We start from the raw sequence: 27,584 nt of genomic DNA, 5'->3' as shown, positions 1-27,584 counted from the left end.
AATCTAACAAAAACACTTTCATAAAACAATGTATGCTTCTGTGCGTTGTTACACTTCTCTGGACTGTGTTTGGATAATCTAGCTCTGCTCCTTCTTGTTACCATAACCCTCTTTTGCAGGCTAATTTTCAAAGTGTGTCCGATTGGGCTCATTTAATTCATCATTTTGGTTTGACTCATTAATCTCTGCTTCTCCTCTGAAAGATAATCTGCATTTAATGACTATGTTATGCAATCTACTGCAAGGCGGGAAGAGTTTGCCCACTTTGCGAAGGGCAGCACTGTAATGTGACGCTAGATTTATCTATGCATCAAAATCTCATTTTTAAGGTGCCAAAAGTGCTTTCAATTACTAATGTAGTAAGGCTTTTCAGTACTGTTCCAATTTGTTCAGAGTGAGGATTAAAAAAATCAAGATCCACTTGCCAATTTTTCAAGGGACAGCGCCTCACATAAAAGGCTAAAGAAGGCTATAAATTAAAATTAAAAGGCACATTTAATATTTTCTTATCAATAATTACTTATCCAAAGCCATCCTTTTTGACAATAACCACCCTTAGATAGTGCAGTAAAATTTTATTGCCTTTTTTTTCACAGTATGATGCCAGTTATACTAGGAATAGAAAGGATATGATGTTCATGCAAGATTATTGAGATTAGCCAGTAAACTTTAAGCACAATATAACATCTTAGTAAACCCTCATTAGATAGTGCCCTTCCTTAACTTCCTAAGTGTATGTTGCTGGCATATTTGAGATATACTTAGTGGCTTCTTCTCTAGATTTTAGTGTGCACAACTATTGTATACCTTTTGGGGATCCCACCCCCAAACATTAGATTAGGACAACTTGAAATATATTTAGCCCATGCCTCAATAGATATAGGCAACAAAGGATGGGATCCTGGTACTATGTGACTAATTCTAGAAGCCCAATAGTTGTTTGTCATACAGTTTTCCCACTTCAGTCTATGTTATGTAGTACAATGCCACTGAAATTGAGGGGAGTTTCAAAAGCAGTTTGATATTTGTATACTGTTGGTGGGTTCTTGTTGTTGTATTGTTGGGCTGTGTGTGTAGTAAAGGGGAGCCACACTGGAGTGAAGGCGTCCTCTTTTATTAGACCCCATGCTAGTTTCAGTTTGTTGGTTAGCTTTATGGGAATGGGTTAGAACAGGCTTCCTCAACCTTGGCCCTCCAGATGTTTTGAGACTACAATTCCTATCATCCCTGACCACTAGTCCTGCTAGCTAGGGATCATGGGAGTTGAAGGCCAAAAACATCTGGAGGGCCGAGGTTGAGAAAGCCTGGGTTAGAACCTCAGAAATAATGAGCTTGCATACAGCTTCCATCACATTAAGGCTTCAAGGCCGGTGTCACAATGTAATTGGGTGGAAGAGGTGAGCGCCCATGGTCTAAGTTCCCATAGAACCTGGATCGGTGGGAGCTCTCAGGAACTAGCCAGCCAAGATCAGCATCTATTGGGGCTTTTGACAGCATCTTCTTGCGTCGCTCAGCCTACTGAGATTTAAGTGTAAGCGTTTATGTTAATTTGCTCAATAAGTTAGTGTTTGTTGTTTTCTTACCTTCTGAGCTATTTTAATCTGTGTAATTAGTTTCTCACTCTTGCGGAGTTTTGCTTTAGTAAAATCTGCATGATTTTATGAAATTTGGTCTGAGTTCCTGAACCCTTTAATTGTGACCATGCTTTTCGGAACAAGGGTCGTCCACCGCTCCCCCGCGGGCAACATTTGAAAGCATAATCCTACAAACAGATTTCTGCTTATATTTGGTTCACCCTCCCTGTGGACTGCCGAGGCTACACTTGCCCCGTCCCAGGCACAAGCAACCCATGCTACACCACTGTTAAAGTGGACTGTATCTCCACACATTTATACACCACCTTTCAATCCTAAGGAGCTCAAGGTGGCGTACATGGTACTCCCCTTCCTCATTTAATTCCCACAACAACCATGTGAGGTAAGTTAGGCTGAGAAGCAGTGACTGGCCCAAGGTCACCCAGTGAGTTTCATGCCTGAGTGGGGATTCAAACCTTGCTCTCCCAGGTCCTAATCCAACACTGTAACCACTACACCACATAGCCCTGATACCACTATGTGATGATGACTGTTGTTAATGCAACAGATGCAGCAGCAGTAACCCACCCTATTACATCACTAAAATATTTCACAGTTGATATGGCAGCATATTAAACAGAATACAATAAATATTTATTAGTGCAGCAACTTGTGAGATTTGTCTTTTTCTCATACTTATAAAGTAACTGCTTTCTTAGAAAATCTCATTTGATGAAGGCTTTTGTAGGGATTTAGTCTCCTAGTCACTTTTGACCTACCTTCTTTGTTATTAGCCAACATTATTTGTTGACAATGTAATGATTCTTCTCAACAGTTTTTCTTAGCATTCTTCTGTATATTCCCAGCTTTTATAGCACCTTGTGATCTGAATGCTAATCTTTAGAATCATGGTACCTTGTATGTATTTTAGTGCCACCTTAGAGGATGATACAGTGAGTATTAATTAAACCTCTGCCTGGGAGTCGCTGTGATCTTCAAAAGCAGCAGCTCTTACGCTTTCAATACTTGCATCTAGTGCGGGGGTGGGGAGTAAAACACAAAATGAATATAGTGAATGCAAAATCTGGAGGATGCCCAAATTACGTTTTGCTATATTATCTTAATTCCACCCCTCGCCACTGCACTTCCTTGCCTTTGTAAAAGCAGCACAATTAACTGAATTTCTTTTCTCTCTTCCACTTTTATTTACATAGGGCCAGTAGAAGCTGTGAGGATAATGTATGCAGGAAGCAAGCACTAAACTACTCTCCTCTTATAGACTAAACAAATTACTTAGTGGCTTAAAATCCATAACCACATTTTGCATCCTATTAGTGGCCACAGCAACTGAATGCAAGTGAAATACTTTAGATATTATAACTAAACAACTGATATTAATACCATGACTTTTACTGTCTTTTCTGTTTATTATTATTGCCAGTTTTGAGCACTTGACTTTAAAAGAAAAAAATAACCAAGTTGCATAAAGTAGTGGTTTGCATAAGAATAAATATTCCTAAAAGGATTATCCAGCCAAGCTGATGCACACATTAGGCTGCAAGCAGGGGAGGAAAAGGAATTATACTACTGCATGTGGAACAACACAAACAGTAATGTGAGTGAAGGATATGGTGGCAAACTGGATTGGCCCCTTACATCCTGTGCACATTAACTTAGGTTAACATGTTTAAGATTGAAGCCTTAACATTCAAAACTCCTAAGTCACTGCAAATACTGCCTTATAAATCAATTACATACATAGGTGGATTTTTTTTCTGAATCTGATTATGGAATTTTTTTTTGTTTATTATATTTAAATTTATATCTTGTTTTTCTAGGCAGAATTCCCACTGAAGGAAACTTGTAATAGATTAAATAAAATGCAATAAGAAAACAATGCATAAACAACAATAAATACAGAGACATAAGATACTGTAAAAAAAAACACAGGCAGGTGAAAATTAACTTTATAATACTTGCCATAAATAGCAGGTCACCTTCCAATACAGGGCCAACAGAACACACTCCTCAGAGCATAATAAAAAAGCAGTAATTGTCCTTTAAATAATTAAAAGTTACCAGAAAACTTTTTGGCCAATTTATGCAGTTCCATCACTTGACTGAACTCTGTTTGAAAGCCGTATATGATGAGGACATGAGAGAAACCAGAATCATCCATACCCTGCCCCCCTCCAATTGTTCTTGAATAGTAGGAATGAGGCTTAGTTCGAGCAGAAGATTTTCTTAGCAGTTCATTTATTTTAACATGCTGCAAGCAGTCTGGATATAAAGTGCAGCTTTCAGGCTACAGTATGAAAAACAAAGCCAAAGTGAGAAGCCCCAGGGTAACATTAAGCACATGGCAAAATCCTAAATCTGACTGAAATGGCAAACATTTGCCAATGAGCTTTGTGGACACTTCTTCCATATACTATATTCTGTCAAATAGAAGTTCCCCATCATGCTGAGCTGATACCTGAAATTTAACGCATTGGTTTAGAATCAAATGCTTTGTTGCAGTTTCATTTTGTCCCATGGATCATATCATCATCATCATCATAAATACATTTTATTTATATCCTGCCCTCCCCAGCCAGAACCAGGCTCAGGGAGGCTAACATCAAAATATATAATACATTAAGACATAAAATTCAGCAATCGACTGAAATACAGTTTAAAATCGGATTAAAATCAAAATAAAATCAGATGCCTACCTGCAAATTATAACTATAGGGGTTGGGAACCTTAAGTACTCACCAGGCTCAGCTATTTGTATGAGCTGGAGAGAGGAGTTAGAGAGGCCACTTATCTGCAGGATATTGTAAGAGGAGAGGGGTCAGACTGAGCCCCGACCAAAGGCCTGGCGGAACAGCTCCTTCTTGCAGGCCCTGCAGAAAGATATCAACTCCCAGCTCTGTTTGCATCTTTAGTAGAAGTCCATAACTGAATGATAATGCATTTAATTGTCATGTAAAATTTCCCAGGTTCGGTCTCTGATATTTCTTGCTCTCAACACCCATGTAAGAGAAGCTGCCGGTTAACATTTACAGTTGCAGTTACCAACTGGGATAGATGGTGGGATAGATGGAACAATGTTTCTCTCGGTATAAGGATCTTCTTATGTCTGTACGGTAAAACATGAAAAAACCTCTAGTTGTAAGGATGAATTGATGCTTCTGCCCTAAGAAGTGATGCACATCCTCTTAGTGTAGGACAGCTTAAGCCTCCCAGGAGCACTTGCACACCCTCTCTTGCATAATTATAGAATTGAAGAGTTGGAAGTGACTATGAGGATAATCTAGTCCAACCTCTTGCAATGTAGGAATATTTCACCTAATGTGGGACTCGAACCCACAACTTTGAGATTAAGAGTCTCATGCTCTATCGACTGTGCTATCTATTAGTGCTGAAACAAGCACAGATGGCCTTATTTGTTCCCCCATGTGTACAATTGCTATAATAAATATATATTCTCAGGAACGCATGCATGTGGCAATTGTGGGGCACTATAGCCTTACTTTGGCCACCTCGTAAGAAGAGAAGACTCCCTGGAAAAGACCCTGATGTTGGGAAGGATGGAGGGCACAAGGAGAAGGGGACGACAGAGGATGAGATGGTTGGGTTCTTGAAGCTACCAGCATGCGTTTGACCAAACTGCGGGAGGCAGTGGAAGACAGGAGTGCCTGGTGTGCTCTGGTCCATGGGGTCACAAAGAGTCAGACACGACTAAACAACAACAACATAGCCTTATGAATACCAGTTGCTGGGAATCACAAATGGGGAAAGCTTTGTTGTACCTAACCAGCACTCTCCTTATTTGTGATTCTCACCGATGGGAAACTGAGGGCAGGACGCTGGATTAGATCAGTCTCTTGGCCTGATTCAACTCAGAACTTCTTATAATCTTACAATTTATGAGCCAGTAGTCTTAATCCTTAATCCTGGGTGGTTTGGTTTGCTTTGGTTTGGTTTGGTTTGGTTTGGTTTTGACAACAGTGTCAAATATAATGCGTAGGCCTGTAGTTGGTGTACATAGGTGTTGCTGATTCATTTGATGCGAAGATAGTAAAAGAGAAGATCTTGGCCCGTGCATCTGCATCTAAACCAGTCTTTGGTAACTACTGTATAAGTATTTTCAAGTTCAGCTTTTAAATAATATTATCTGAAATGTAGTATACAGCCTGAAAAAAGGGAGCCCAGCCTCCTTACAAATGAAGTGATCCAAGCAAAGCTAAACTACAGACTGATAAAAAAATTGCATATTCTGTTTTTCTTGTACCCAATTGAACTCAAATAATCAGAGAATCAAAAATTCTCCGACTGCAATCATGCTTATTTTTACTCTATTGATGAGTTCCTTCATTTTTTAAAAAAAGAATGCTTTTACTCTTATCCATATTATAGCCATTTGGCAGCTTTCTTGTTGAAATCAAGATGTAACAAACAATTGCACCGTTAACACAGTTATCATTGGAAAGGCTCTGTGCTGTATGAAATGAAATACTGTAATAAGCATGCCAGGAAATCGCATCTTATTATCCTCCCCCTCACTTTTTCTTTCTTAACCCTCTACAATGAGCAGGTCAAAAGTCGATGATAAGTGTAACAGATGATCAATTTTTATGAAAAGGTATTTTAAATTGCAAAGCTCTACTTTTACATTGAGAAACCAACATTGCAAACTGAACGTGCTTTGTTATAGACACCATCTTTTTGATAATACTGATGGAACAGTAGCAATTGCTCATACTGCTGTTGATGGACTTTTTGTTCTACTAAAAAGCATTGATTGAGGAAAGCATTCCTATCTAGTTCAGGATCTTTAATTTGCTTAACTTGGCACAAATATGTTAAAATCAATGATACAAATATCTATTAATCTTTACTGGCTGCATTTTGTATTCACAACTTACGTTCCATTTGCATTGCACATGCTAATTATGAACAACTGTATGTGCCGATATACCATACAAATGCAATATCAATCATTCTATGAAAGACTTACGCCTTCCAACAAAAAAAACAGTTGCAAGTCCACATTTCCACTTGTCCCACCGCTTCTCCCCTGGGAAACCTGTTTACCACTGAATTGGAGTAAACTTCAGTTTGGCTTTCCGTGTATTGACATTTGCAGTAATGGGCGCTTACCTGAAAATTCTCGGGAGGCAGCAGTTTGCAGGCACGATGTGGCCTGGGGCCAGTTTTTCTGTGAGGCCATTATGAGAATGCTTGTGCCTTCCCCTGCAACTGTGCAGGCAAGCATCAAGGTGCCCATTTCAAATGGGTCAATCCAGTGAGAGCAGAGAGGCATTGCTGAGGTGGCAGACCTGGTGGCGGCAGTAGAAGAGTTTGGATTTGATATCCCGGTTTATCACTACCCGAAGGAGTCTCAAAGCGGCTAACATTCTCCTTTCCCTTCCTCCCCCACAACAAACACTCTGTGAGGTGAGTGGGGCTGAGAGACTTCAGAGAAGTGTGACTGGCCCAAGGTCACCCAGCAGCTGCATGTGTAGGAGCAGGGAATCGAACCCGGTTCACCAGATTACGAGTCTACCGCTCTTAACCACTACACCACACTGGCTCCCTTGTATTACATCACACTGGCAGTCTTGCATTAAGTCTGTGCCTAGCCTCTGCCTGCTCAGATCGTCCCTGGATTCCACACTCTCCCACACTGCTTTGGTTGGTCCCACCTAAGGGTGAGCAGGCCAGTGCTGGTTAAAATTTTTCAGCAGGGGGCTGGTCCACTGTCCCTCAGAGCTTGTGGGGGGCCAGACTATATTTTGAAAAAAAATAATGAACAAATTCCTATGTCCCACAAATAACCCAGAGATGCATTTTAAATAAAAGGACACATTCTACTCATGTAAAAACACGCTAATTCCCAGACCGTCCGCAGGCTGTATTGAGAAGGTGATTGGGCCACATCCAGCCCCTGGGCCTCAGGTTGCCTACCCCTGGGTTAGACCTTGCCATGGTATGCTTGGCTGACATATTCAGGGTCAGAGAGGATTTTTTTCTGCAGACAAATGGGCTAGCCTATTGGTTTTTGCCTGGCTCATAGCAATTGTTACAACTTACGGCAGATAAGGCATTGGAATTTTAACTAAATGAGCACCCTGTTAAAGGGGTCCAGGAGGGAAAATGATCATATGTATTTTAATCCACTGATGTGTTTGTTAAAGCCTCTCAGATCAGCTCACAAACTTCTACAACTAATTTGCATGGCTCTCCTGCTAAACATGTTAGTAGCAATTTCTTTAACAAAGTAAATTTAAGTTCTAAAAGTACACAGGAAAGCTGAGACCCCTGTTCAATGCTTTATGGAAATGTTACATTTTTTAAGCAGCTCGGCTGCTTACTGGAACACTCTTGCAATGTATGCAGTGACCTGGCTGGAGGGAACAGAACAATCTTCTTTGAAGTTTTAAGTCCAAGATGTGCTGTCATCAGAATTAAAGACAAGGCTGTTAGTCTCTCCCTCCCAGCCTAGTGATTGTTCTTGGCAGTGGCTCTGAGATGGCACTGTTGCATTTGAATTTAATGAGGATTTCTGAATAAACAAATCTCGGTTTCACAAATGAGAATAAAATGTCAGAACTAACTCTGCCATATGCTATGGCAACCTTGTGTAAATATCCTATGGAGGCTTTGCTGGCACCAAACTTACATAGCACCTCCCTCCCTACTCCCCTCCTGTTCTGAGGTACAAGACTGAGTTCCTGGGGGACAACTCATTTGTCTCTACATTCTGTTGATACAAGAAAATGATTACTAACCATCATAAACAGAGATCTTCTTTAAGGTTTATGCTAGACTAAGAAGGATAATACGGGGAGGGTATTGCACAGCATATCTTATCAAAATATTTCATTATTAGCCTTGGTGGTGAAAGCTACCTGAATGATTTCTGAATGTCCAGAAATGTAACGCATCCAGCAAGCTATACTTACCTTGTCATGGAACTGTGAAATTGTAGGTTGGTGAGGAAGCAAGGCCATTGAGTTAAATCACGGGGTTTAAAGCATGAGGAGGAACCATATTCAAGAGGGAGAGCATCTACGGAAAGTCCCAAGAATCTAAAGTTTTAGTGATACTGAGTAGCAGAAATGCCTCCGTCTGGGAAAGATCTCAGCCTGAGGCATTGGAAAGTGTCTGCTGCAACAGTAGCACAGACAGTGCTACTGAACCAATGTTCACCAGAAGGTAACTTCACACATTATCCTTCTACTACAACTGTATTGAACACTCCTTTGCCCTATGCCATGGGTAGGCAAACTAAGGCCTGGGGGCCGGATCCGGCCAAAGCACCTTCTAAATCCGGCCCGCGGATGATCCAGGAATCAGCATGTTTTTACATGAGTAGAATGTGCACTTTTATTTAAAATGCATCTCTGGGTTATTTGTGGGGCCTGCCTGGTGTTTTTACATAAGTAGAATGTGTCCTTTTATTTAAAATGCATCTCTGGGTTATTTGTGGGGTATAGAAATTCATTCTCCCCCCCCAAAAAAAATATATAGCCCAGCCCCCCACAAGGTCTGAGGGACTAGTGAACCGGCCCCCTGCTGAAAAGGTTTGCTGACCCCTGCCCTATGCTATCAAAGGAGGAGCACATGGTTGAGACTTGGATTCTGAAAACAACATTTCCTAATTAAGAAGTGTTGCTATGGTGCTTCCCAGCTAGGGCATTAGCCTGACAGGATGCAGTTTGGTTATAAAATGAGTGGGCTATCACTTTGATTTCCTGAAAGACAGTCTTTATATTTGTGTATGCTCACATACATTCAAAAATATTCAAGATATATTCCGAGCTGTATTAGGGGTGCGTGTGACATTTGTATAAGATCTTCTGGTTGGGGCACAATTCTTCAGTAGGTGGTTAGTTATGTTGTACACGGTGGATCACATGTTGTGCTGATGTGTGCCAGGAATTCATTTCCCAGTTTGTTTGCTGTTCAATTCCTAGTACTTTGTAAAAGTACTCTTTTTCTTTTCTTTTTAATAACAGCTTACCAAAGGTCAGTCTGGAGGCTATGGTCAGAAATGGGAGTCTCAAAAGCCTGACCAGAAGTGCAGAAGTCATGTCCTTCTGGATTTGCTTTTGAAAGCCAAATAAAAGTAGTATCCGTAATCTCTGTAGTGATTTCCAGTTCCCCAGGCAATTCAGTCTACAAACTTTCTAAAAGGGGGAATTTTGGTTGGAAGCCGGTATAATAGGCTGCAATTCTAAGCACAATTATTGATTGTTAAGTTCCACTGAAACCAGTGGGCCTTAATTCTAGTACTTATGACTGGAGAACCCACACCTACTTAATTAGGTTTGGATCAAACTTCTGGTTTGCATGTGAATTAGGTATAATGTGCATTTAATCTAACACAGACTGTCTGGGTACAAATCCTTTGATTTCATGAAACTTATGGGGTGGGCTTGAACAGATATCCTCACATGGGATTCTTTATGAGAAAGTAACCCATGAATAAATAAACCTATTGTCAGAGCTGCTCAAGGTCCCAGCTCACAGAGGACCAACGCCAGTTCTTGTTATATACAAAAGTCTTTATTAAGGTTCAGTTTCGATTCCAAAGCCGCGGCGCGCAGCTCTACGTCTCAACCCTAGACTGCTGAAGTTCCGTCTGAATCTCCTCCCCCCAGACACCAGTTCAAGACCCTAGCCTTGCTCCACCTCCTCCTTTGCTCCTTTCTCCTCTGGGTCCGTCTGCCCGCTGGGGTGTAGCCCTTTCTGGACTCTTCTGATGCTGAAGAGTCCCCGGATTCTTCCCCCTGCCTCCGGCGTGCTTTAGGACCTGGCTCCCAATCCGCGCTCCCGGCTGTCCCGCACGCCTGTGCATTTGAACTTGGCGCGCGCGCCCAGCCGGCAACCTTCCTCCTGACCGTTACACTGCTCCTGTCACTGCTTCCCCCTTCGGGGGGGGCTAGCTGGATCTGACTTCCCCTCTGTTCCCTCACTCAGCGATAGGGGCGTGGTCAGCCCTGACTCATCTTCTCTTTCCCCTGGAGGGGAAGCCGGTCCTGACACATGGGACTCTTCCCCCCCGCTACGCTCTGGTGGGGAAACTGGTCCCGATCTCCAGCTGCTGCTTTGGGAGTCACCGCTGGTCCCTTGCTTCTGGTGCGTCCCTCCCGGGACCCCCCTTGCTCTGGCTATCGGTGCCCCCTTCTGGGAATCTTCCGAATCACTGGACAGGCTCATGGAATCTCTTGCCCCACTGTCATCCTCACCTACGCTGCCCTCGGATTGTTCCCCTTCGCTCTCCGCTTCCTCTTTCTCCTGTGCCTCTGCTCCTGAACCCCTGACACCTATCTTAAGGACTTGATGTATTAGTAGACCCTTCCATACCACCCCACCCGACCTTAAAATATTGTATTGTAACATCCAGAACAAAGAACCAAAAAATAAATAAATCAGAATTTATTTTCATTCAGAATCACTCCTTGGTGCTCCACCACCTTGCTATTCTAGATGACTTTATAGGAGTAAAATTGGAATAATTGCTTCAGTTCAAGTATTTAGTCAATCATTGTGAAAATATGTTAGCTTTTTTTAAAAAAGGAAATAGTATGTAAATTATGCAAATATTTCCACTGATGTAATTTCATTCCCCAAATTTATGTCAAAAGTAAGTCTCTACCTTGTGTGTTTCTAAAAGGCTCTGTATATTGTACCCCTTTGGAATTATTAGACTCTTAACAAAAAACAAAACACAATCAAAGGCTGAGAGTGTGATTCTTGTTATACTTGTCTCCACATGTGGGAAAATTAAGACAGTGATGAATAATACATTACTATACAAAATTTTATTATCAGAGACAAAATTCAAATTTATTCTGCTTAAAATACAGAAGATAAAGTTTCTCATTTAGAAAAAAATCCATTTAGTGAATCCTTGGTTAGAATGGAATAAAAATTTCATGTTGAATACATACTGGTTCAGTATGGAATTAGGTTTAAAGGCATATCATACAAAAATACTTGCAGTAAACGGTAATATAAACTCATATTTTATTTGGTCAATGCTTTAAATTGCTTGATGCTTTTATTTTCCAGTAATATTTACTACAAATGCATCCATTCTTATCCCCAAGAGAAGTAAATGAAGATAGGTGTGATTTTTTGAAATCATGTAAGATTTTTGGAAATCATGTGGCGTCGAGAATTCTGACTTAAGCTATATATCTTTATATTCAATACGAAGAACAGATATGCCTTTAGGCCTGTATGGTTAAATCAGCCACACAAAAATACAGAACAGTATTTAAACTTAAGCTACCATCAGAGTTTCTGTACTACTTATGTGCTTATCTTCTGTTGTGTTGAGACTGAGTATAATTGATGTGCTTTTCTCAGGAAGAATGGATTTAAGCATGTGATCAAACAGATCTGCTGAATTGGAACCTTTGAGGATGCACTGGCAATACAAGTGTATCAATGATATCCATAAAAGACTGCAGGGCTTTTATTAGGCAGAATCCAGAGTCAAAAATCAAACAAACAAAGGTTATGCTTAAACAATGTCTAAGACCAAGAGACATAAATATATATAGTATGCAATCTGAAACTGCACAGGCTCCAGTGCACACACAGAGCTCTTGTCCAACTCATTTTTTAAAAAAAATTAGGGGATCTTCCACACTATGAACACCAGGGCTTCTGAATCAGGTCATTTGTTGTACAGTGACTTGTGTTTTGTTTTAAAATAGAAAGGTAGTTCAGGTCAAACACTCCTCAGTTGCACAGGAGTTCCACTATGCACATATTGTGGAATGAAATTCCTCTTTGTTGTGCTAGGGACCATTCTCATGTACGCATAGCCATGCACTCAGTGTGCACCGGTGCACAAACTGTACCTGGATTAGTCTTCTATTTCTTCTGAATTGTATCTTGTGTACAGAACTACTGATAACATATGTATAAATATGTACATTATAAAGAATATTTGCCAAAAAAACCCAAAGATTTGAAAGTTGCGGGGATTCTAATTTTAAAGTACAAAGCAATCTAAAAGCTAGACAGAATTACCAGAATTATACCTCCTCTGTTATTACCATTTATCTACAGTACTTTTCTGCTATGTGATGTTAGGGTCTGTATATTTCTTAGATAAAATGTGCTTTTCTATCAATTCTTTATTGCCACTGCCACTTGTACAGTATCTGAATAGTAGAGAACAAAAGATCAGCTATCAGCATAATGTGCCTCATATACATATTCAGCTTCTGTAAAAAATAGGGGGGGAAATGAATCTCTTCTATACAATTTTAGATTCAGGATCTGCTATGACATTCTTGTCAACATAAATGCCTGCTTTACTCACGTATCATAACAAGACATCAAAATTATATTTACATGTATTTTAGTTAGTCTTTTTTTAGTCAACATATTGATGAACAGTTGTTAGTTTACAGTAATGCCATCATCAATGCAGTCCAAAATGCAATATATGTTCCATATTGGAGACTCTGAGTCTTCTGACTCCAAATTTCTAAGCTGTGAAAGTTGAGACACTGTCTGTAAATGATACAATATCCTGAAAGTTGCAAATTATAGTATAACGGATCATAATAGTGAAATATTGTGTGTGTTCGTAACACTTAGCATTTATATATCACTTCTGTATGCTCACAATGCGTTACTTAAATTATCTCACAAATCCTGACAACAACCCTGTAAATTAGGTCAATTGATAGCTTGTGAGTTTTGTCGCTGAGGTGAGATTTAAACCATCACCCTCCACATTTACAACACTCTCAGCTGCTACATTATGCCAGTGTTCAGGATCACAATGCTACATGAAAAGAAACAAAATATTGAGTCATATATATGCAACTATGAAAGTATATATAAAATAACTATGAACATGCTAAGTGTGTATTTCTGAACATCACAGGCTGATTGTTTTTTTTACTCTGAACAAAACCAAATGGTGTGCTGGTCAGAAGTCCTTCATGCTACATAAATAGATAACCAACTCCTCCACCTCAATCGTGGTTAACAAAACACGGTAACAAAATGCAGTAACATTTAAAACAGATTCCCCCCCTCCCACTACTTTTCACTGAAATTTGTATCTTGCCTGCTAGAAAAATAAAATAAACACACCAGAAACAAATGGAAAAGATTTACCAGCCAAAAGCGCTCTAAGTTCTGAAAGCTGAGGCCATCTCAAAAGGTTACTTACTTTTATTTATTTATTAAATTTCTATACCGCCTGTCATCCCAGGATCACAGTCTATTGGTGATTTGAACCAACAAATATGTAAATTGATGCCAGGATTATGGCGATACATTCACACTAGGCCAGTTGTGCCACACAGTGATGGGGAAAAACCCCCTCAAACTCATATTATCCAAGTTCAACATTTTGGTGGTGTGTTCATTTTAAGCATACTTTGGTGAATTCACTTGGCACAGCTCTGTAGTGTCAATGCATAGATGAGACAATGGTGTTGTGAGATGTAGGTTTTGATTTGTTAGTCACTGGGGAATATTCTGGGACATTCTGGACCTGTTTAAGGGGGACAGGCTCCCCTTGAAACCATTGGCGCTTAAAATCAAAATAGTGGAAAAGCATCTTTTAAACAGATTGCAGGGTGTCTGTGTGCGAGGGAGACACAACAGAAGCTGAACAAATCTCCCCCGGACTGAAAATAAAATAAAATAATAATAATAATAATAATAATAATAATAATAATAATAATAATAATAATAATAATTCATTTATACCCCGCCCATCTGGCTGGGTTTCCCCAGCCACTCAGGGCAGCTCCCATCAGAATATTAAAAACAAATAAAACATCAAACATTAAAAACTTCCCTAAACAGGGCTGCCTTCAGATGTCTCCTAAAAGTCGGTTAGTTGTTTATTTCCTTGACATCTGATGGGAGGGCATTCCACAGGGTGGGCGCCACTATCAAGAAGGCCCTCTGCCTGGTTCCCTGTAACCTCACTTCTCGCAGTGAGGGAACTGCCAGAAGGCCCTCGGAGCTGGACTTGATAAAATTGATGAAAATTTTAATGGGGGATGCATAGAACAAAGTATTGTGAATGCAAGTCCACGGGATAACAATTCGGAGAGGCCAAAGCACTACAGGTCAAACACAAGTGCCAGAGAGTTCTTGGTCTTAGAGGAGGGCATTGATATGGTAGGTAGGCATAAAGGAAACCTGGTAGAACAGAGAGAACCATTGAGACATGGATATCTCCGGATATAAACTATAGGAAGGGCATACAAGGGTTGTGTCCACAAAGAGGTAGATTCTTCCATAGGGCTGTTTTGGGTGGTGATACCAAGAATAATTTGGCACAGGTGACAGGCCATCATCCCCCAATCAAAACTATCAGGGAGAGACCTTCAGATAAAGAATGAGATCATGGAAGAATCCAAAAAGAGGAAATGCAGCAAGGCTGACTTCAACCACCCTCACCCAGATGGGCTAAATATGTGATCATCACAATAAAGAGGCAAAATTTCTAGATACCCTAAGTGACTGTGCTCTGCAACAATTGGTCACAGAACTGACTAGAGGTGTGGAGACCCTGGACTTGAGTGTGAGGTGTAAGTTTTGTCAAGTCCGGGAGCAGTGACCATAGTGGGATTAAATTAAATTGCCAAATAAATAAACCCAACACATGCAAATTCAAAAGAGGAGAATTATCTTAAATGAGATTGGTGAAAAGCAGGTAGGAATGAAAGGTCAGATTATTCCAAATTGATTGGAAGTTGTTTCGAAGCACAATATTAGAAACTGAGCTGGAGTGTATACCATAGTTCAGGAGAGGTACCGCGAGGGCCAAGAGATGTGGTTAACAATCAGAGTAAAAGAAGCTATTAGAGACAAGAAGATTTCCATTAAAAAACTGTAGTCCTGCCCAAATGAGAACAAAAAGGAACACAATTTTTTTTTGGGGGGGGGGGGAGCAAGCAGAAAGCAAGGAATGCTAAACAAGAATTTGAGCAACACATTACGAATAACATTAAGACAAACAGCAAGTTCTTTAAATATATAAGTCATAGAAGACTGTCTGTGGAGCCAATTAGACCTTTGGATTACAAGAGACTCAAAGATGTGTTAAAGGATGATAAAGAGATTGCTGAGAAGCTGAATGAATTGTTTACATTTGTCTTCACAATGGAAGATACAGGGCAGAACCATATGCCTGAAACTAACTTTGAAGGGTGTCTGAAGAACTGAGACAAATAGTGGTTAGGACAGATGAGATTCTAGGATTAGTAGACGAAATAAAAACTAACAAATTGCCTGGTACAGATGGCATCCACCTGATAATTCTCAAAGAATCCAGATAAGAAATTTATCCTGGATTGCCCACCATACCTCAGGACTGGAAAGTGGCCTATGTATCATGAATTTATTAATAGGATTGTGGGAGGATTCCTGGAAATTACAGGCCAGTAAGCTTAAATGTCTGTCCTGAGGAAACTAGTGGAAAGTATCGTTAAAGATAAAACAAGCAAATATAGCAACACAAGCCTGGCTGAAGCTATGCAAGGACAAGTTAGTCTCACGAACATATTAGAGTTCTTTGAGAGTATCAACAATCACACAAATAGACATGATCTGGTTGACAAGGGTGTATTTGACTTTCAAAAAGCTTGCAACGTGGTATTTCACCAAAGACTTCTGAGTAAGATTAGCAGTCACGAAATAAGAGGAGAGGACCTCCTGTGAGCTTGTGATCGTAGGAGATAACTCAATGAGAATATCAGCCCAGTATGTAGCTGATGTAAAGAAGGCAAATTTCATGCTATGGATCATGAGGAAAGGAATTAAAAATAAAAGACTGATACAATGCTGTTCCACAAATCTGTGGAAGGTGAAAGTGCTATTGTGCTCAAGTCCTGTTTGCAGGCTTCCCATAAGCATCTTTGAGAACAGCATGCCTGATCCACTAGGCTCTTATGTTCCTAATTACTCCCTCCAAACTAAGGGACACATGATAACAATCACGCAACTGGCAACTGCATTGTTGATTCTTGTTTTTGCTTGTTTAATAAAAAGCAATGATAGGAGGAGGCTATGGATAAGCATTATGTTGCATTGAACTGAATGTAGATCCCCCTGTAGCTGTTATTTGCTCACCAAAAAGCAATGACACAACTGCAAGTTGCATGATTCTAGCCACATCTAGTTTGGCCCTAAAGTGTCAATTTTAATGGTTTTTGGTATTAGTTTGAGGTTTGGCTATTGTAGTTCTGGCAACATACCTAATACAGCTTTATTCTTTAAAAAGTGAACAAGGCTGACTTTAGTACAACACATACTTGGACCAAGAAACAGATATTTTGCAGCAGCCCAGAAAACCAAAGTTCATAAAATTCCAGTGCTGTACACACCAATAATGATACCCTTTGAAGAACTATTATTCCAATCCTTTGCATGACAAAGCTCAAAGGGATAATTTAGATTGAAGATAGGTTCCCCCACACACATTCAAATACATTGAATTTCAATAGGGACAAATGTCAGGCTCTACACTTAAGCAGGAAGAATCAGCTGCACAAATATTAGATGGGGGGGGGGCACCTGGATTGCCAGTAGTACATGTGAAAAGGAACTTAGTAGACCGCAAGCTTAACATGAGTTAACAGTGTGATGCAGCAGCAAAAAAGCAAATGCTATTCTAGGCTACATCTATATAAATATAGAGTCCAGATAAAAGGAAGTCATAGTACTGCTCTATTCCGCCATGGTCAGACCACACCTGATGTAGTGTGTCGAGTTCTGGGCACCACAATTTAGGATATTGACAAGCTGAAACATGTGCAGAGGAGGGCAACCAAGATTATCAAGGGTCTGGAAACCAAGCCTTATGAGGAACAGTTGAAGGACTTGGATATGTTCTACTCTAGAGGAGACTGAGAGGAGCTATTATAGCCATCTTCAAATATCTAAACGGCTGTCACATGGAGGATGGAGCAAGCTTATTTTCTCCTGTTCTGGAAGCTAGGACCTGAAACAATAGCTTCAAGTTACAAGAAATGAGATTTCGACTAACGTTAGAAATAACTGTTAAGAGCTGTTCAACAGACACTCGCAAAAGGTGGGGGACTCTCCTTCTTGGGAGCCATCTGTCAGGGATGCTGTAGTTAGGGTTCCTGCAATGCTCGGGGTTGGGCTAGATGGAGTCCCTTCCAACTCTACAATTCTATGGTCAATTATTTTATAGTCCTGGGACATCTATTTAAAGGGTGCAATCATATACACACTTACCTGGGAGCAAGTCTCCATGGGGCTTGCATCTGAGTAGATATGTATAGGATTATGCTGTTAATTTTTGTTTCTCATGAAGGCCAGGTACCCAGATGGCTAGGAGACCACCCTTCTGTAAGAAAGCCCTCCACCATTATACAGCCAACAAAAGAGATCACCCCAAGAAGATAAAATAGGAAGTGGCAAAGAGGCTTGGCTAGAATATCTTTCTTACTCAGCTCTCATCTTTCTGTATAGGTTTGGGGCTCAATCCAGCCAAAGGTCTTTGATTTCCCACTGAAATACATAGATTTAAATGAAAAGTAGTGTTTTTTTAAAACAGGAATACTTAGAGCAGAATAAAAGCAACCAGCAAACCATATCCTGTGCACGCTGATTTGAGCCATCCTGCTTATATTAGCTCACAATCAATGGAAAGGTCAGAAGCTTGTGATATTCAACTTTTGTGATGAAGTTAGAAATCAATGCTCAGAAACCAATTGCACTGATGGGGAGACCTCCATGTGCAAGAATAACACGGACTTAGATGCAGTCTTTCGGTAATTTAAAACTGGTTACTGTAGATCTAATAGGAAAGCAAGCTCAGTATTCAAGAATACTTGAATGCTTTTCTACATATTCACAGATTCCCTTTTTTCCCCCAAGCAAGAAATTACAAAATACACCATTGCATCAACACTTTGCTAGGATGTGATCTAAAAAGCCTTGGAAACCCCCCCCCCCAACTATTGACCATGCTGGCTGGTTCAAAGCTTCCATAGAGTTGGAATCCAACAACTGGGGGGCCACCGGTTATCCACCCCCAAGCTTGCCCCAAAAGATTTGCCTTCAACAACAAACCTCCCTTAGTCCATGCTGTCCTCATTTTCCCTACTTTCTAGCAATAGCCATTACTTTCTCTGCTTATTCCCCCCTTTCTCTTGCCCTGGCAGTCTTTTCCTTTGATCTGTCATGTAGTCACACTACTCCCTTTGCCTTGGCTCTGATTCCTTTTCCTGGGCTTTTACTCTACAAAGGCTGCAGGAAACGATGAGGATGTCATAAGGCCAAATATACATTACTGCCATACATTTGTCTTGGAGCAGTATCTGAACATCCAGCAAGCTACATGTGGCTCACAAGGCCTTTTGGCTTCACTCGATGAACAAAGATGAACAAAGAGAGCTCCAGATAATGCTTTGCTATAGAAAAGAGAAACTCCTTAACATTGGAATAGAGTACTATCAAGGGCTTGTTAATGTTATTTTAAATTATAGCTTGCATGAGTCTTCCTATAGTTGCCAGTCAGCGAAGACAATGGCAGTACGTATCAAGGGCTATACATATTTGTATTTACTTTTTTGACTTCCTATGTTTCTAAATTGCAAGCTGTCTCTGGAACAAAATTAAAACAATCAAGGTACACAATTATGGACCGGTTTTGAAGAACAAAGCTCCATAGAAGCAATTGTATATATCTGATCACCCCACACCCACCTAATACTGCCAGTTCTGCAGTTAGCAATACTGTTGTGTTACCGACTGGCTTGTAGCCAAGCTACCACTTATGACTCTTGTATAAGGTGAAAACTGGCAGTTGCTGTTATTGTGATATTATCTAAGCTGCGCCACCCTCCAAAATGAATGACGAGATAAAATATTTCTTTCCTTTGGTTATTGTAATGATTCAAGTCCTGTGTTGAAGGACAGAGGAAATAAGAAACTAAATATTGTGGGAAGTAGAAAAGTCTATTGACTTGGTAGGTTATAGTCAAGATTTTCTATACTAGAAAGATAATATGGGTGAATATTGATTCCAAAGATTGATGAATGGGTTGTACAAATTGTGAAGAGAAACTATTTCGTTTTTGCAATCTCATTATTTAACAGGTATTTGAAGAAAAAATGTGCACTGCCACAATATTCAGTGGGGCTTATTCTGTGGTAACTATGTTTAGGATCTAACTTTTGAAAAGCTCTGGAAGATACATCACATGAAAAGTAGAACAGATACAAGAGACTACTCTTAAACATAGGCTGCCACAGTATTAAAAATTGCTGCAAATGCCATCTTGTTTAATTTTTATGGGATGCTTGTGTGAAAAATAACACTCTTATGCTGAAAAGACATTGGGGGGGGTGACTGGATCATTACAACTGGATCATTATTTAGGAAGATCTTCTTGTTTCCCTACAGATTCTGTTTTATTTTTCTCTGTTGGTTTGATATTTTTCATGATATCAAGCATCGGTAGCTGTGTAATTAATTACCATACTTTCTGCATCACACCTAATGAGTATTTTTTGCACACTAAAATCCACACATAAGGGTGATTTATGGATTTTGTCCAAGAACATATGTGAAACTCATTTCATAAACCATTTAAACGTATGGTGATCAGAGGGCTAAATTTGTTGTTAGCTGTTCAACAGTGAATAAATTTTGGAATTACTGTATAACATATTGTGAGAATAAAATCTCTCTAACCGTGTCTGTATCATTGACTTAAAATAGGGGAGCATTTAATTTGTATAATCATTTGCAACTCAAAAAGAGGGTCAATGTCCAAATCGTAACTGAGACAATCTAAGTGCTGACATAACTGACCTACACCATGGAAAGGTGACAGTTAGTCACAGGCTGATCATATAGATCATTTACGTTCTTCTTTCCACCTTATGTTGCTGTTGTGACACTGATTGTCATAGTCTTTGTGCTTTTGCATAATGCCCATCTTCGATGTAACAGAAATTCACACACAAATATGGACACCTTAAGTAAGCATGCTAGAATACAGGCAGGAACCATACAACCATGCACAAATATTCTGAGGGTTTCCCCCCAAAAAACTGACATTAACATTTACATGCACCACTTAATATCACATTTGGCCATGGTACAGTGGGGACTTGGTTTTGTAAGCATTCATGACCTTTTCTCTCTGTCATAGTTCTTTTCTTCCCTTGCCTTTTAGTTTTGAGGAGATTGGTGCAAAAATATAATATATCTATATATTCTTTCCATTTTAACCAGTCTTCATTGTGCTTCCAGTCAAAAGTTCTTGGAATGTCACACTGTGCTTCTCCTCCTGGCTGCACAATTTGGTGCTACGTTTTGGTCAGAAACACTGATTAGTGTGCCAGTGATTTTCTCAGCCACTGAAATAATTCTTCTTTATAAAGCATTTGCCACCGGACATTGGCTTCCACTGTTTCCACAGCTCGTGAGAAAGAGGCAGCAGATCCCTCCTCGTAGGTCTTTATAAAGTTCTTTAGCTGAAATGCAATTTTCCCAGGTTAATTTGGACTTGAATAGATGTGCATATTTTCTTTTCTTCCAAAGCATATGAACAAGTTGGATATTGACGACAAAGCTCCACATTTGAAATAAGTTCTTGTAATATTTTACAGGGAGATTTATTACAAAATGCAATAAGGCAACAGACTGCATCAATTAGGTGTGATGCAATTGCTTCAAATTGTGCTGGAAGATATTGACGCGCCAATGCCTGATTATATTAACATCACTTCCTCCGTCTCTCCTGTAGCCCAGCTGCTTTATGTTGCAGACAGCTGGGCTCTTATCAAGTTTTACTCACATAAGAAACTAAATACAGAAAATTGGAAACACTCCTAATGTAACTTAGAAGCTAAAGTTAAACTAAAACACCCAGGCTCTTCTCTGAAGAGCCCCAGTTTATCAACCATTATAAAAGATGTGCTCAATTAGGCTAGTAAAACATCCTTAATTCTTTATTGTAAATGGCTGGGTGTTTATGCACCAATTTGAGGGGCTGCTTGACACTATTATGAGCACCATTTTTTAGAGGTTATAATCCCGTGCAAATTTACCCTAAGCAAACCTAGGAGGTATGCCAAGAGGCCCCACACCTCCTACTCATGTAGGCTTTTGTTGTTAGGTAGTGGCGCTGTGGGTTAAACCACAGAGCCTAGGACTTGTCAATCAGAAGGTCGGCAGTTCAAATCCCTGCGAAGGGGTGAGCTCCCGTTGCTCGGTCCCTGCTCCTGCCAACCTAGCAGTTCGAAAGCACGTCAAAGTGCAAGTAGATAAAGTGTGGGAAGGTAAACGGTGTTTCCGTGTGCTACTCTAGTTTGCCAGAAGCGGCTTAGTCATGCTGGCCACATGACCCGGAAGCTGTACGCCGGCTCCCTCAGCCAATAAAGCAAGACGAGCGCCGCAACCCCAAAGTCGGTCACGACTGGACCTAATGGTCAGGGGTCCCTATACCTTTTTAGTCCTTGGGAAAAGGTTCCCACTGAACTCAGTAGATTTACTTTTGAGTAGAAACACAAAGGATTTGGGGGGAAGGTGTTCTGACAAGGCTGCCTTTCCCTTAAATGAAACTCTAGTGCAGCCATTCTGTAAACACACCATTATAAGGTGCTGAGGAAGCCGAGATAGGCATCATTACATGGCAAAACACTGTGGCTACTGTATGCAGCCTGGCTACTTTTAGGTATGTAAGACTTAAGACATCAAAATGAACATGAATACAAAATAACTTCAAGCACTGAGCTGCATTATATTTACCTCATTTAGTTCACTCTCTGTGTTAAGAAATTCTGTGACTCCACTGATAAGTTTTGAATTCATAAATAATGCTTCCCCGTATCTTCAACACCAGGTCAAAAATGCAAATATGAAATAGATTGAACAACAATGCCTTGATTATTTACATGTTAAAATATAACTATCACATTTAAGTTTTATTATGACAGTTACAGTTTTTCCTTTTGTTTCTGGTCCATATATACAGTCTAATCCATAAAAGCAGAGAATAGCCAAGCTAGGTCATATCCTCAAGGCTAAAACCTAACATTTACATCAGCATAATGTTTTTCCCCCCTCGTCACTAAAGTTACTAAATGCTTTCTGTTGAGCATATGAATCCACTAAATCTGAATTCATCATACCAGAATATACCTACTAAACTCCATTCAAAGCAATTTGGCTCCCTGAAACAGTATGAAATAAATAATTTTCTCTGGTTTATGATATGCAGCATAGCCAGCCGATCACATTGGGTCAAGAACCTGCTTACTAATGGCAGAACTAAAAATAGGAAGTTAGGGGAAGACCAGCTGATATTCAGACTACAGACTCTCTGGCTGGTTTGTAACTTCTTTGCATAATACATGCTGGTATTAACAGTCTAAAGGCGAGGGAACTCATCAACATTTATATGACCATTTAGGTATGGCCTTTCCCACCATAAACTAACACTCATTGGATCTGACTGGCTATATCCACTCTTTTGCTTAAAAAATGGAAGACACAACCGTTCTAAGTTTAATCGTCTAAGTTACATGGCAGTTACATAGCAATGACTCTGTATTCTAAGTGGAAAAGATAAGACTCCTTCATTCCCATTCTCAAGTGAATTATGCCATGATACTTTTCCCCCTATGCAATACTGATGCTTTTAATTCTGCTTTTGCTGTATCATAGGTATTCTGGGCATTTCCCTGCTCTTGTGATGGTGAGGTAGCCTCCTCTCCAAGGGCATAGTAAGCCTTGTCCCCCTGCCTCTGGCATATGCACAGGGAACAAGCCAGGCTGTCATGGGAAATGGGTGATCTGAACATACCTCCCATATCTCCATCTAACATGATCAGCTCCACTTACTCATGGAACACAAGCCGGGAGACCACCTATCACAATGACTTGGTATACTGAGTACCTATGCCAGTATAGTAAGGAGGAAGATAAACTGGGCTCTGTTATGACCTGTCAGTGGGTCACTAAGGATATCATTTACGTAAGATCATCTTTGTCACAGCTTGCCGTTTCTCTTTCTCATTATCTGTTGCCTCAAGGATTCTAGTTCTAAATTCACTTTTAAGTTATGTTGTTCTCCCCCCCCCCATGTTTGTCCTATACATTGCTTGAATGTTAAGAAGTATTTTCCAACCCACCCTTACCAAAATAAACCATTTTGACTTGTAATTTGTTGGCTATTTGTTTGTTAGAGAGTGTCATAGATTCATGGGATATTGCGAAAGAAGAGAACTAAAAAAATCAATCAATATCAGGTCCCCTGGGTATTATGCTAACATATAGCATACTTCTTGCAAAACACTGGATACCAAGAGCTGTATCAGCAAAGAAAAACAGATATTAGGTTGGGATATTACCACAATAGTGAAGTTGACAGCTCATAACTTTTTAAAAAGTAAAATAAAGCTGGATGGTATCAAAAACAATAACTCAGTTCAGATGACTCTTCAAAATCATGACTTGGGAAATTATGAATAAATTGCTGTGAGCATTGGACTTGGCACATTATCTTTTCTCTTTCCCCTCCATTGCAGGTAAAGAAAAGCAATTAGGAGTTGTATCCAACTGAGTTCTACTTAGTGTAGACACTGTAATCAATAGACTTAGATTAGTGATGGCAATTAATTTCAGTATGTTTATTCCTACTCTTGAGTTGGATACAACCCTTATAGAGTTGGATACAACAATTTATAGAGTTGTATTGAACTAAGTACACAGTACTCAGAATTGGATACAACTCTGAGTGCTGAGTACTTAGTTCAATACAACTCAAAGTTCCTGCTTCTTCTCTGCTGTTACTTTGCTATTTATCTGGATACGGTAAACGTAATGCAGCCAGCGGGTCCCTGGTAATAAACTTCATAAAATGAATGAATAAATTGTATTAAATGAAAAATCTGATACCTGAAAATAAGACATTTCATAAAATTTATGGGCTAGATCCAGACTTAAGTTAATGGAACTCGGTTCCCACAGATGTCACTATGCAGTCATTATATTTCTTCCCATTGAAAGAAAGGAGAAAGTTCAACTAATTTAGGCTGCAATCCTAATTAATGCCTGGGAGCAGCAGGGCTAAATAAAGTGGTGGAACTTTATTGCAAATGTGGGGGGGGGGGTGCTGTAAAACTGCCAGTTCACTGAGCCAGCTTTTGGTAGCACATTAAAGAGTCTTTAATCAGGTCCATGACCAGTAGCTAGGCTGGTTTAGGATTTAGTGGTTCCTTGGTTGGCCCAGATATGTTCCCAAAACACCTTGTTTCAGTGGTTTATGCTGGCTACTCTGGTTCGGATACCAATGGTGGTAGCTTCCACATGGCTGTACTTTCAATGGGCAATGGGGATTTCTGTTGCAACACAGCCCCCTCTGCTTGCAGAGGTGAACATATTTGAGTGGAGAAAACCATCACCACATCCTAACCCTCTCCAGCATGGAGGTTTGAGGGTTAGAATTGTTCTGTTAGTCTGGATCCAACTCTAAATAACGTATAAACTGTACTGTATTAGTACTGGTAATGAAAACTGCAGTGTATTTTAACTGTCATTATAAGTAATAAATGACAACTTTGCTAATGCATTGAGATGGGATGGTCACAGATTCCTCCCCAGATTCAACTCTCACTACAACAGATGGGAAGATGGGTGTGTTTGTGTGTTAATTTCCCCATGCACAAGAGGTTTAGATCCAAAATGCTTACTTATGCATGTGTATAATATGTACAATTGTTAAGATAAAATAAATACTAAACTAAATATTTGAAACAATGAAGAAGCAAATGGCTGTAAGAAGGTTGCGGCCAGTACTCTCACTTGTTTTGCATTGATAGGCATATATTTTACCTTGCATTCAATATTTTCCATTTTTCTCTAAAAAACTTCCAAGCAAGATCTCTTCCATGTGGATTTCTAGCTACATGGATTATGACATCAATTGCATCCTGATCCAGGACAACCTCTGAATTGAGAGACAGGTTAAGAAGCCTTGAATAAGAAGAGAAGGGAGGAGAAATGGTTAGTTGTTGCCAACATAAACATTAAAATATCAAGCTATTAGACATCCTGGCACTCGCAATGAAGGTTAGAAATTGCTGCATGATTTTGAAATTCATTGCAGAAGCTTTCCTGGACTTTTGTTTTATAAAGTACAGAAAAGAAGCAAGACTTTGTGTGATGGAAAAAGTGTTTTGTTTCATGATTGGCCTATGACAGATACTTGATAAAACCTGAAACTGAATTGCTTCATTTTAGATTTCATCCTAAATGCTACTCTGAGATTATGCTTACCCAAAATTTAAGTGAGATTTGCAATCATTTTCAAGTAAACTTGGAATATATGATTTGGAAGAAATGCTATCCACATAACACAAATATGTCTTGAAAATCTGCAAAAAGGAGATATCAGTTTTGATTATTAGGAAAAAGCTTTAAATATGTCCTGAGTGTTTCCAGTGCCATGAGCAGATCTGAAAAACTATTATTTGTATTGCTCTGTTTTTTTCTTCTATGTTATATGCTATTCTCTTGGAACTAATCAAGTAATAACTAATCTGAAGAAGAAAAACCACTAAAACACACACAAACACTTCCACAAGAGAGATTTAAAAATGCTTAAATTTGTGGAATAATGAACAAAGTGATACTATGACTAATATTACTATTTTTAATTAATTAATTTTCTATACCACCTTTCGTCCGAAGATTACAGGGCCGTTTACAATATAAAAACTCACAAATACATACCAGAACAACAAGTGAAAGCAATACCCCACCCCGAGTTCAAAAGGCCATAGATTGTTTAATTAGCCAAAGGCTTGAGAGAAAAAGAATGAGTTTGCTTGGTGCCTAAAGATTTGTAACAAAGATGCCAGGGAAAACCATTCCACAAGTAGGGAGCCACTGCAGAAAAGTTCCATTCTTGTGTTGCTGCCCTCCAGACTTCTCACAGAGGAGGCACATGAAGAAGCACGCCCAATAATGATTGCAGGGCACAGATTGGTCCATATGGGGAGAGGCAGTCCTTGAGGTAATGTGATCCTGGGCTGTTTAAGGTTTTATAGGTCAAAACCAGCACTTTGAATTGGGCTTGGAAACTAATTGGCAGCCAGTGCAGTCAGACCAGGATTGGCATTGTATGTTCAAACTGTATTGCCCCACCCCAGTGAGCAACTTAGCTGGAGAATTCTGCACCAGCTGAAGTTTTCAAACTGTCTTCAGAGGCAGCCCCATGTATAATGTGTTGCAGTAATCTAACCTACAGGAAACCATAGCATATATGACAGAAGTTTAGGTTGTCCCTGTCCCGACAGGGGCGCAACTGTGCCACCAGCTGAAGCTGATATTCCTCTGTGCCTCTCCCAACAGAAATCATCAGGCATCAAAGCAGTTTCTGAACCAAAACCTGGCCTAAACCTTGACTGACATGCATCTAGAAAATTAGTTTTGTCCAAGAGTACCTAGATCAGATCTGTGACCACCCACTCTAGAACCTTGCCAAAGAAGAGGAGACAACTGGCCAGTAATTACTTATATTTTCCAAATCCAGGGAGTATTTACTGAGAAGTGGTTTTACCACTGCCTCCTCCAAGCAGGTGGGGGCCACCTCCTCTTGCAAGGAAGCATCAATCACCTCCCTGGCCCAGCCAGCTGTCCCCTCCTTGCTAGTTTTTATGAGCCAACCAGGGCAAGAATCCAGAGTGCAAGTGGTGGCCCTGACCTATCCAAGCACCTTGTCCACATCCTGAGCCTTACTAACGGAAATTCAACCAACATAACAGGCCTGGACAGTGCGGAGGAGGGGGAGGAGGAGGAGGAGGAGGAGGAGGAGGAGGAGTTTGGATTTGATATCCCACTTTATCACTACCTGAAGGAGTTTCAAAGCAGCTAACATTCTCCTTACCCTTCCTCCCCCACAACAAACACTCTGTGAGGTGAGTGGGGCTGAGAGACTTCAAAGAAGTGTGACTGGCCCAAGGTCACCCTGC

The 27,584-nt window shown here is 40.0% G+C and overlaps 1 protein-coding gene across 1 annotated transcript in view; it reads right to left on the bottom strand.

Moving 5' to 3' along the window:
* Nucleotides 1-20,305: 20,305 nt before the first annotated feature.
* Nucleotides 20,306-27,584, bottom strand: part of TRHDE (thyrotropin releasing hormone degrading enzyme) — a 194,930-nt gene continuing 187,651 nt past the window's right edge. The window contains exons 17-19 of the mRNA XM_081928012.1: nucleotides 25,444-25,584; nucleotides 22,357-22,438; nucleotides 20,306-21,080 (exon numbers count right to left, since the gene is read on the bottom strand). Of these exons, the coding sequence (XP_081784138.1) occupies nucleotides 20,937-21,080; nucleotides 22,357-22,438; nucleotides 25,444-25,584 (367 nt within the window). The 3' untranslated portion in view covers nucleotides 20,306-20,936. The remainder of the gene's footprint in view (nucleotides 21,081-22,356; nucleotides 22,439-25,443; nucleotides 25,585-27,584) is intronic.

The sequence above is a fragment of the Podarcis melisellensis genome (genome assembly GCF_964234715.1).
Source record: "Podarcis melisellensis genome assembly, chromosome: 10".
Classification (NCBI taxonomy): Eukaryota; Metazoa; Chordata; class Lepidosauria; order Squamata; family Lacertidae; genus Podarcis; species Podarcis melisellensis.
This window is presented reverse-complemented; position numbering and strand designations above follow the sequence as displayed.